This window comes from Setaria viridis, chromosome 3, assembly GCF_005286985.2.
Source record: "Setaria viridis chromosome 3, Setaria_viridis_v4.0, whole genome shotgun sequence".
Lineage (NCBI taxonomy): Eukaryota > Viridiplantae > Streptophyta > Magnoliopsida > Poales > Poaceae > Setaria > Setaria viridis.
In genome coordinates this window covers 45,147,259-45,159,386 of record NC_048265.2, presented here as the reverse complement: position 1 = coordinate 45,159,386, position 12,128 = coordinate 45,147,259, and the positions used below count along the sequence as shown (strand labels likewise).

Below are 12,128 nucleotides of genomic sequence, written 5' to 3'. Positions count from 1 at the left end.
AAAATCAGCGTTTTCTGAGGGAAGGTGAAAATCATGGTTGAGATAATTTCGGAGCAAAAGATATGTTTCACTCCGAAACTGGGGGGCATGTGTTGACACCGGTTTTTGACATACGTCAAAGATGGCATCAAAAGGGAGTAGAGATGCCGATGCATAGTGGAAAGACAACGGCTAGTGGAATCAACCGATGGGGTTGCAGGGGGCTCAACCAATGAAGCTATAAGAGATCGGCCGATGATGACGAAAGCCTTGCCGATGGAGGAAGATAGAAGCCTAGCTGATGGAAACGTAAGGGTGCAGCCGATGGAAGATGACAGAGACATAGCCGATAGGGTTAGCCGATTCGAGCAGAAGGATTCCAGCCGATTGGAAATGTTGGAGGGTCGGCCGATGAAGAGTAGGTTTTGGCCAATAGAGGCCAAGTTCGTTTCCGACTCCTGTACAAGTCGTTTTTGTTTTATTTTGTTTAGAGAGTTTGTTTCTTTAAAGAATGTTGATGCAAAAATCAAGAGACGACCCTTGTGCACTAACACAGGAAACCCGGGAGAATCTGCTTCGCTCCTGTTCGGGTTGTAGCCCTATCGATCCGCGGCGTGCCAGTCAATCTGACCTGTTGATTGACAAGGACAAGTAAAATTTCAAATACAATAACAAAACGGCTGGTGTTCCGAATCGCTCCACAGGGTGTATCGGCAGGACTGCCGACACGAACAAAAGACAATCGGCTAAGTCAGCCGATGTGGTTGTAGTAGATGTAAAGGAAGCATAGAACTCAACCTAAATAGTACTACATGAACAACACTCAAAACAGATCTATCGGCTATGTGATAGTAGATTGATATGAGAAAATAAAGTAAAAGCCGGTCGAAACGTGTTCCAAGCTGGAGAACTGTGATAAAAACTAAAACAACAAGATTTAACGAATACAGCTTGCAGATCTAGCAAATATCGATAACTTGTGAATAAATCTAGACGAAACGACAGCGATGTGCCCGAAGTTAAAGCCGAAAAAGTATTCAATAAATGTGGAACTTACAGTCTAGCCGGAGATCGAAGCGATGCAGTCCAACTAGCTTGGAAGAACTCGTGAAGAAAAGAAAACAATGGCGAAATCACCGACTTCAAAGTAAATTGGGAAAATAGTAGATTTTGTATTGATTATGATGTGTATGTTCTCCTAGACCTCGCAAGACCCCTATTTATACCCTAAACATCAAGACTTCTAGTCCTAGTCAATTACGATAAAACATAAGATCTATCTCTAAAGAAACAAACTCTCTAAATAAAATAAAAATGACTCGTGCAGGAGTCGGAAACGAACTTGGCCTTTATCGGCCAAAACCTACTCTTCATCGGCCGAACCTCCAACATTTCCAATCGGCTGGAGCCCTTCTGCTCGCATTAGCTGACTCTATTGGCTATGCCTCCATCATCTTCCATCAACTGCACCCCTGTGATCCCATCGGCTAGGCTTCTGTCTTCCTCTATCGGCATTGCTTTCACCATCATCGGCCGATCTCTTACAACTTCATCGGCTGAGCCCTCTGCAACCTCATCGGCCGATTTCACTAGCCATTATCTTTCCACTATGCATTAGCATCTCTGCTTCCTTTTGACACCATCCTTGACGTATGTCAAAAAACAGTGTCAACAATACTCTCGAATAGTTTTGACTCCTTCACATTCTCGCAGTCTTTCTTTGCATCTCGCAACACCTAACCTAGATCATCGAGAGGACCTTATGCCTCACCCATCTCTTCTTCAGCCTCGCCCATTGGAGCATCTGCAAAGGCACTTCCTGGAATATAGTCAGGAATGTTGTCATCTTCTTCTTCATCATCATCATCCATCATAACTCCTCTTTCCTCGTGCTTGGTTCAAACAAAATAGTTAGGCATGAATCTAGAACTGTATATGTGGGCTTGAATAGTCTTTTTGGATGAGTGATCCTTCTTATTTTTGCAATTTTTGCATGGACAACAAATGAAACTGGACGTCAATTTATTGGATTCTACCTGATCGAGAAAACCTTGCAAGCCATTAAAGTACTTCATAGAATGTTTGTCTACATTGTACATCCATTGCCAATCCATCTACAAAATATTACACATGGATTGGTTTTTGAAGTATAAGCAAATGAATTGAAATACTTAATCTAATTTTTCTAAGTATATACACATGGATCGGTTTTTGAAGTATAAGCAAATAAATTAAAATACTTAATCTATTTTTTTTTTGAAGTATATACACATGGATTGGTATTTGAAGTAGAAGCGTATGAATTGAAATACTTAATCTAATTTTTCTGAGTATATACACATGCATCGGTTTTTGAAGTATAAGCATATGAATTGAAATACTTAATCTAATTTTTCTAGGTATATACACATGGATTAGTTTTTTAAGTACTCCCTCCATTCTTAAATATATGAGGTTTAGGACAAGCAAATTAGTTCAATTTTGAACTAACTAGCTTGTGCTAAACGTCATATATTTAAGGACGAACGTAGTATAAGCAAATGAATTGAAATATTTAATCTAATTTTTTTAAGTATATACACATGGATTAGTTTTTTAAGTATAAGCATATGAATTGAAATACTTAATATAATTTTTCTAAGTATATACACATGGATCGGTTTTTGAAGTATAAGCAAATGAATTGAAATACTTAATCTATTTTTTGTAAGTATATACACATGGATTGGTTTTTGAAGTAGAAGCAAATGAATTAAAATACGTAATCTAATTTTTCTAAGTATGTACACATGGATTAGTTTTTGAAGTATAAGCATATGAATTGAAATACTTAATCTAATATTTCTCAGTATATACACATGGATTGGTTTTTAAAGTATAAGCATATGAATTGAAATACTTAATCTAATTTTTCTAAGTATATACACATTGATCGGTTTTTGAAGTATAAGCAAATGAATTAAAATACTTAATCTAATTTTTCTAAGTACATACACATGGATTTGTTTTTTAAAGTATAAGTATATGAATTGAAATATTTAACCTAATTTTTCTAAGTATATACACATGGATCGGTTTTTAAAGTATAAGCATATGAATTGAAGGACACGGAGTATGAAGTTTCTAACCTTTAGAACACTTGAATGATTGAAATCCTCAAGAAATGGTCACAAATCTGACAACAACTCCCTTATGGCGCTATGGATAGGGTGAAGCTCGAGCTGTGGTTAATTAGTTAGAGAATATAGAAAAATTATTGAATTAGCGAGAAATGAACATTATTTCTTACAATTGGACAACATAATTATCTCTATGTACCAATATTTCGCTCACATTAGCCATAATTTATTTGAAGCACATTTGAAAAGTAATAAACTATGAAATTATTCCTGTAACCTCGTATCAATTTCTTTGACTAGTACGAATAATAGCATCCAAAATTTTGTAGCTTATGAGTTCTAAATAACACATTCATATAAATAAAAAATTCCTCCATTGTACCTTATTCTAAAAATCACAAATTACTCTAGCTATAAAGCATAAAACTTAGTATACGAACCATGTATCAAGGGAGGATGAATTTTCTAACCTTTAGAATACTTGAATGAGTGAAATCCCAAAGAAATGGTCACAAATCCGGCAAAACCTCCCCCTATTTCGCCATGGATAGGGTGAAGCTTGAGCTGGAGGATCAGGCTTGGGTTGGAGGAAGGAGGGTATTTAGAGAAAGAAAATCAACTGATACTAAAGAGGTGCTCTCTAGTACCAGTTGTTGCCCTCAACTGGTACTTGAGGGGGTGTGCCACACTAATACCGGGTTGGGGCAGCAACCCGTACTAGAGGGTGCCCCTTTTAGTACAAGTTGTTGCCACCACCCGGTACTAGAGGGTGGGTGGGGAATTAGTACCGGTTGGGGGCACCAACCGGTACTAATGCGCACCCTTTAGTACCAGTTGTTGCCCCCAACCCGTACTAAAGGGGTTCTCGGGGCGCGTTTCAGGCAATACCCATTGGAACCGGTAGTAATGATCGGTACAAACGCTAGGGACAAGAGGTTATATTTCTAGTAGTGCATCGTCCTTTCCGCCGTCATCGTAGAGCCGGCGACGGTGGCCGCAAGCGTCACAAACTACCCGTCACGTGCACAACTATGGACGCGGCCGCGACATCCTCCTCGACGCATATGGTGGTGGCAAAACTGGGTAGGCGCGTGGCGCGGCGACTTGGGCGCTCTGGTGTGGCTTCAACGCGGCTCAAGTCGCTAGGGACCATGCTGCTGCCGCACGTCGTTCGTAAGAGCGGACGGAAGAGGAGTAAGGGTGTGTTTGGTTGGGATTTTCAACCTGCTTTTGCTTTTGCAAAAGCCAAAAGCCAATCAAAAGGTCTAAAAGCCACAGATGCTTTAGGCCAAAAGCTACTTTTGCTCTAGTACAAAACCAAAAGCACACTTTCAAGTGCTTTTGGGGCAAAAAATTACCCACCTGTCACTGGTTATGAACATACCGGTTCGTTTCCTCCTCGTTCTATTTCTTCTCCGCCTCCTCCCACGAAGCCAAACCGTCCGCCTCCTCCCGCAAAGCCAAACCGTCCGCCTCTCCTCCTGCCACCGGGACGCCGCCCGCCCTCAGACGCCCGCCGTTCACCGCCTACCAACCCCATCCCCTGGCCGCCCGCCCCAACCATCCGGGTGAGATTTCTCATTTGTAGACCGAATCTTCAGTTGCTTGTTCTTGTTTAACGCATTCTTTGTTGCTGGCAACCGAATAGAGTTGGATAGAAAGAGTAGGACAGAAAATTACATGAGATTAGCACTCTCTAGAGCAAATACAACTTCATTGGATTATTGATTTGATGATATGTGCATTTTGTTTAAGTTAGGGCATGCACGGCCCATGGCGTCCATCAAACTAACAATATCCAAACTTCATGTGAATACATTGTGTCTACTTTGTAGATTCTCCTGGTCGTTTGCTGAAATTTTAGAGATACTGCCTGCTGTTTGCTTGTTCTTCATAGCACTTTGGTTCTAATTCTTATGATTTATTAAAGTCACAATATCTTTCATTAGTCTTATGAATTGAATCAAACAATATTTTTAGGTGATTGAAGAATGGGTAATAAGGCAGATTGGGGTGATGCTTTTTTAAGGTATTTGATTGATGCATGCAAAGAAGAGATTGAGCCGGGAATAGTCCTTTGGGAATTTTCACTACTATCGGTTGGAAGAATATTATTTCCAAGTTTGCAGAAAAATCCGGTGATAGGAGAAAAAATAATTGAAGAACAAGTTAGATATTCTGAAAAAGAGTATTCAACGTTTATGGAGTTCAAGAATTGTGCCACTGGTCTTGGATTGGATTAGGCAAAACAAACTGTTGACTGCTCATACACAGCCTACAGTTTTACAGCAAAACGGCCATCTACTTTTCCCACAGCTGCTTTCTTACAACTGCTTTTCCATAGTGTACAACTCACAACAGATTTTCCAAAAGTCACATCCTAACCAAACACGCTCTAAGGCATTTCGTTCGGACGGGATGGACGACAGAAAACGTGACAGAATGTTAATTTAAGGTAACGAATCGTTGTTTTGGTAGTATTTTCTAGAAATACTATTCTTTCGGTACTGTAACCAATTTTCCCTTTAAATATTGGGGAGGTTGTTATTGAAGATGTATTGTGGGATGACATGGTGGGGAGATTATTATTGGAGATCTACTGTGGGATAGTATGATTTTGGGAAACAAATTTATAAGAATCACCACTACATATTTTGGGGAAATTTTTTTAGAAAAACTCTCGGAGTTGCGGTAAAAAGAACATTTGCTGCCAAAAAAGAAAGATTGCTGCTCTCTATTCTTTCCCGCTTCTTTTTTCCTACGAAAATCCGTGTAGACCATCGGTCCCGCAAACGAAACGTTACGGACCTTACGTGCTCTGGCCGAGAAAATGATAAAGGCCTATACTGAGATGGGCTAACAAAATCCATCCAGCCGAGCCTCTCTTGTGGCCCATTTTTCCAAGGTTAACGGGCCAGATGCGACACGTACTGCGAGCCACGAAAAACACGGCCTCAATCCATATTCCGGTCCCACCGGTCTGTCATCCACCACCCTTCATCACGCGTACTTGTAAGTTCGTAGCGCCCCCGTCACGGTCGCTTCAGGTGGGTCCCGCACCGGATCCTATATACCCTCACGCGCGGCCAACCCCTTCACCCTCACGTATTCCGTACGTACACTACGTTTCCCACTCGCCGTCTTCGCCGCCGCCCATCTAGGGTTTCCGCCGCCGCCGCCGTCCGATCTACTCGCGCCGGCGCCTCCGCGCGTGTTCCCCGCCGCCGTATGTGCGTCCGCCCCTTCGCCAACCTGGACCGCCGGCACCGTACCCGTCTACGCCCCAATGTCGTCGAGGACGCCCCAGGCGGGGTCCCGCGCCGCCGCTGGCGGCGGCGGAGGCCGGAGGAAGGCGGCGGCTAGTGGCGCGAAGCCGGCGCCGAGGCAGCACGTCCGGATGATCCAGGAGCAGCTGGCGCGCGCGCACGAGGAGGAGCGACGAGCGGAGGAGAGGCGCCGGGAGGAGGAGGAGAGGCGCGCGGAGGAGGAGCGCAGGGCCAGGGAGGAGGCGGAAAGGCGCGTCGAGGAGGAGAGGAGGGTGCGGGAGGAGAAGCGGCGGAGGAGGCAGGAGGAGGTGAAGAAGCGCGGGGAGCGGGAGGAGAGGCGACGGATGGAGGATGTGCGGAGGCGTCTCGGTATCGCGGTCCCTGATGCTTCCAGCGGTGATGGAGGCAGTGGTGCGCAGAGAAGGCCCGTGTATGAGTCGAAGAAGTCTAAATCGCAGCCTAAGCGTCATGAGAATGTCCAATCTGAAGCCAATTTGGGAGAAACTCAGGTATTTGAGCAGCAATTGGAAGATTTGCAGAGCAATGGGTCCCTGGAGGATACTGATGGTGTGATGGTTGATGCTCTGGAATTGGGGGAGGAACAAATTTCCCAGCCATCATCGGAAGAGAGCAATGGAATCGACGATGATGATGCTTGGGAGAACAAGAGCTTTGATGAATTTGACCAAACAGAGGAGAAGCATGTGGCGTCTGCTGCTCCAATTGCTAACTCAGTGAGTTTATCTGAAGTAATTGGGGAAGATGTGGTCTCTATCCTTAAGGATGAAGGTGCAGGCAATAGGTTTGACAGGGAGCTTCGAGCACCGATATGTTGCATCCTCGGTCATGTGGATGCTGGAAAGACAAAGCTCCTTGATTGCATCCGGCGAAGCAATGTGCAGGGTGGGGAGGCTGGGGGCATCACGCAGCAGATTGGTGCGACCTACTTACCAGTTGAGAATATCAGGGAGAGGACCTCCCTGAAAGCTGAGGCCACCATCAAAGTTCCTGGATTGCTTGTAATTGACACCCCTGGCCATCAGTCATTCAGTAACATGCGCTTGAGGGGATCAAGTTTGTGTGACGTTGCTGTAGTGGTTGTCGATATTACACGTGGGCTTGAGAAGCAGACCATCGAGTCCCTTGATCTTTTGAAACAACGCAATGTGAGGTTTATTGTTGCCCTGAACAAGGTTGATCGGCTATATGGGTGGAAGACTTGTCCCAATGCACCAATAGCAAAAGCGCTCAAGAACCAATCTGAAGATGTCCAAAGGGAATTCAAATGGAGATTAACTGAGGTATGTGCATGCCACCCTGTGCATTGATTTACTGCTACTGACCAAATGAATTGAATCACAAATTATTGATTTGATCTTTTTTCGTAATATTGTTTATTTAATAGGTTGTAACACAACTGAAGGGAAGTGGCTTCAACGCTTCCCTGTATTATGAGAACAAGAAGGTTAAAGAAGTAGTCAATATTGTCCCAACCAGCTCTGTAAGGTGTGTTACCTATATTCTTTGTTGCACGTTTATATTTAGGTTACAGTTTTCAATATGCTTATACAATTTCTTATGTCTAACTTGTACCATAATATCCTCCAGTGCTGAAGGCATTCCAGACCTTCTTCTTCTGCTTGTGCGATGGGTTCCAGAAATAATGATGGAGAGACTGACATACGTCGATAATGTGGAGGTTTGTTCTTGAGCAATTACACTTTTTACTCTCCAGTTAGTAAATTTTTTGTTGAATTATGACTACTGGAATACTTTTTTTCATACTTCAGCGTCTGATTTTGTTACATAGATCAGTATTCATTGTAAGGTGATGTAAATGTGATTTTGTTGCCAACTGTGTTTATTTGTCAGTGTACTGTGCTGGAAGTCAATGAAGATAAAGACTTTGGAACTACTATTGATGTAGTGCTGATTAATGGTGTACTTCGGAAAGGTGATCGAATAGTTGTTTGCACCAAACAGGTATGTTAAAATTTATTGAGTTAAAAAATTGAACACGCAAACTTGAATATTGCCTCATCTTATTTTAGTACCACATTTTCATCTACAGGGGCTTGTCACAACCAACATAAGATATTTGTTGACTCCTTATCCCATGAAAGAACTGAAAGCTAAGGTGAGTAAATGATGAAATCATTTTCTTTTGTTCATGTTTTTTTTATGAGGTTACCTGGAAATAGTAACTTATGTGGGTGTCAATATTTCATATATTGATGTCTTAATTATCAGCTTTGTATGTATCATGTTATCCAGAACTACAATATTAGTCTGTACCTTGTTGCAAAGACCTACAAAATCTTCTGGACATCAGCATTAACACTTATCCAGTAACAGTTAGCATCAACAATTTACTCTAATGTACAGACTCTAGAATCTTTACATGTATGCACTAGTCATGTGGTGCTTGCTGCGAATGCAGTTCTACCCTAAATCCTTCCTTCCAAATGTCAGGACGCCTCATATTTTAATCATAAGATATAAAAAGGAATCAGATACAACCTATAACCATCAGTAATTTTCTTATGACGGATATATTTGCTCTAGGATTTTATTTGTTTACATATACCCATCTGGGAACAAGGATTGAGGATACGACTTTGTTCGCATACCACATAGCTAATGCATATTCCACAATCATGTGTGTTTGATTCTTGTATCAAGTTAATAGCTTGATGTTAAAACATATTAAGTAACCCAATCAGTCATAACAGGAAGGTTAAATAATTTTTTAAGAATTTTTATTTTAAAGAACTTGAGGACATCAATACTAACTTTTATTTATGGTTCATCAGCAATGTGTATATCAAGCTATGTGTAATCTGTATCCTGTTTGCCTCTTTGTTTGGAGTAATTTTACAGGATCATCAGACATTGGTGCTTTGATGTTTCTTTGTTTTGGAGTAGTTTAAGTAGGCTGGTGTGCTGCTGAGACCATTAATCTATAGTTTGCCACAACATCCATGCCCTACTGTCAGTGCAGCAGACAGGCATTTGTATCACCTAAACATGAAACTGAATAGATAATGAAGTCATTAAAGCAAAGGAATCAAAGGGCCGAAAATATATAATGTAATTAACTGCCATGAATACATGATTGCTAATTGTAAAGAATAGTTTGCATAAGTTGATTCATCGGTTCTTCATGTGGTTGAATAATTATCGGCTACAGCTGATGTCTGGTTTGAAACAATAACTTAATCCCAACACGTCTGGAATTCTATGTTTCCATTCATGTTCTTCCCTGTACCTGATTTTGAACTCTGTAAAGTCTGATTATGAAAGGTGTGTGTTTTAACTTTTAAGTAGTCCTTGCTGGCAGATTCAAATTCAAAGCTATTATTTAAACTATCTTTTGTAGTTTGTTTGCCTCAGGTTTTGATTTGAATTGGGTGGATGAGGAAACATGACTTCAATGTTTTCACACTGAATTGGCATTTTGGCAATAAGTGTTTTGGGTGTTCTTACTAACATATCCCTGTAACTTTACAATCAGGGAGTATATAAGCACCACGAGGAGCTTAAAGCTGCCCAAGGGGCAAAAATTGCAGTGCGAGTAAGTTTATTTTTTATTCTCATTTCTTTATGAAAAAAATCTAAATCCAAATTTCGAAGTACTCATATGCTTAGTTTATCCTTTCAGGGACTGCGCCATGCTATTGCTGGCACTGCTCTCATTGTGGTGAAGCAAGGGGATGATCTGGAACAAGCTGAAGTAGCTGCAGTGCAAGAAATCAATAAGGTCAACAACCTGATCAATGAGGATGAAAGGGGTGAGAGTGATGATGGAAGAGCAATACAAGCAATAAGTAGGGTCAAAACATGCACTGAGGGTGTCTATGTGCAAGCATCCAGTCTTGGAACTTTGGAAGCCATTATTGAGCATTTGAAGACCCTTTCTTTGGACATCCCTGTTAGTGGTTGCAACTTAGGCCCAGTCCACAAGCAGGATGTCATGAAAGCAACTGCTATGCTGAAGAGGAAAGAAGAGTATGCAGCCATCTTGGCCTTTGATGTCAAAGTGATGCCTGAGGCTTTTGACCTTGCTGCTGAGTCAGGGGTAAAGATTTTTATGGCTGATACCGTGTACAAGCTTGTTGGCAGATTTACTGATCACATTAAGAAACTGAAGGAAGACAAGAAGAAGCAATATGCAGCTGAGGCAGTGTTCCCATGCACCCTTAAGATTCTGCCAAACCGTGTCTACCATAAAAAGGATCCAATTGTTTGTGATGTTGAAGTTCTGGAAGGCATTGTCAAGGTACATCAATGGGTCTTTTGTTCTGAAGTTCGTTTATTCATAATGATAGACTTTGCTACCATGCATAAGAATAAGTCTATAAAACCGATACCAGTTAATGAATGACTTGTATTTCAGGTGGGAACCCCAATTTTTGTCTCTGTTCCAAGCAAGGACAGAGGTGCAGACGTGATTCATAGCCTTGGGAGGATCATCTCGATGGAGACATCCAATGGCATGCAGATTGATTCTACCAAGAGAGGAGTCGTGTCGATAAAGGTATGTGCATTGACTACAATTTTGTAGTTATGACAAGTGAAAACATGAAACAAAACGCTAACAAATTTCATCTCCACTGCCAGATTATTGGGGAGAATCCTCAGGAGAGGTCCCGATTGTATGGACGGCATTTTAACGCCGACAACGAACTGCTAAGCCAAATCTCTAGGAAATCTATTGATGTGCTGAAAGAGTACTACCGGGTATGTAGCTAATGCTGCTGCTGTCAGTAAGCTTGGAGTGAGTCTTCTTCTCTTCAGATGTAAGCATAACACATGTAAATTTGTTTGTTGCAGGATGAGATGAGTGATGAAAATTGGCAGCTTATCCGCAGGCTAAAGAAACAATTCGGAATACCCTGAATGCTTGGAAGATCCCTCTACCAACTTGGCATCTTCTCCCGTAGCAAGCTTTGGAAGAAGATTCCTCTATTTCTTTTTATGTTTTATTATATTGGCAGCGGAGACTGGAATATTATCATATTCCTTTGTTATATTCTGTGCATGCTACAATGAATTGATGCTTGATATGTTGAAATTGCTAAAGTGTGTGTTGCAATCTCGTTAGAATGAACTTAGCGTTGGCATTAATTGCTTTCCTATACCCTGCTGAAGCCATGAGAACTGCAGGGCGAAATGGGTATTTCAGGTTGGGTACTCACGCAGGGTTCGTTAGAATGGGTGGGTCCTCACTCGGGGTTCGTTAGAATCGGTGGGGTGGGTTCACTGATGTCTCCACCTGACATGGCTGGCGGAGATTTTAGCCATTTTGTAACAAGTAGTGTGTGGTGACATGCATTAGTTTCTGGCTGGATCAGTGAAGGTATTGCCACAGCATTGCTACAATCAATTATTTTTATTAACTCAATAAAAATTTGTTGTTTGTTGTTTCAGTCTCTTTGTTTCTTTTTCCTACTTGAATTGAAATCTGCAAAACAATTTTTCATGATGATTTAGGGTAGTAACTTGTGCTTATGTTCCTGACTGGCTGCAGCTTCTGTTCATGACCGGTGCATACCTTTCTGATTGATGTGGTTTTTGACTGCAGCTTTTGTCAGGATGGATTGAGCTTCTGTTCTTGACTGGTGTACGATCTGTGCCTCTTTATTTTATCTTCCGAGGAAACTGACCTGGAAGGGACCATGCATGGTTTAGAGACCGTGCCTTCCAATCTCACTTATCATTGCAGAGAATATTTATGAATTGCAGTATGTTGATCTAGTTGTTC

The 12,128-nt window shown here is 41.6% G+C and overlaps 1 protein-coding gene across 1 annotated transcript; it reads left to right on the top strand.

The window, feature by feature from the left end:
- The first annotated feature begins 6,208 nt into the window (after nucleotides 1-6,208).
- LOC117849598 (eukaryotic translation initiation factor 5B) lies at nucleotides 6,209-11,459 on the top strand. Its single transcript, XM_034731203.2, has 10 exons — nucleotides 6,209-7,665; nucleotides 7,770-7,870; nucleotides 7,973-8,063; nucleotides 8,237-8,347; nucleotides 8,436-8,501; nucleotides 9,879-9,938; nucleotides 10,026-10,643; nucleotides 10,761-10,901; nucleotides 10,985-11,104; nucleotides 11,198-11,459. Exons 1-10 carry the CDS (start codon nucleotides 6,385-6,387, stop codon nucleotides 11,261-11,263), a joined length of 2,655 nt encoding a protein of 884 aa, XP_034587094.1. The 5' UTR covers nucleotides 6,209-6,384; the 3' UTR covers nucleotides 11,264-11,459.
- The last annotated feature ends 669 nt before the right edge of the window (nucleotides 11,460-12,128 follow it).

Coding starts and splice junctions, on each gene's coding strand:
- LOC117849598 (XM_034731203.2), top strand. CDS start 6,385: ATGTCGTCGAGGACGCCCCAGGCGGGGTCCCGCGCCGCCGCTGGCGGC. Junction 8,348..8,435: donor TAGTTGTTTGCACCAAACAG/GTATGTTAAAAT, acceptor TTTCATCTACAG/GGGCTTGTCACAACCAACAT. Junction 9,939..10,025: donor GGGCAAAAATTGCAGTGCGA/GTAAGTTTATTT, acceptor TTATCCTTTCAG/GGACTGCGCCATGCTATTGC.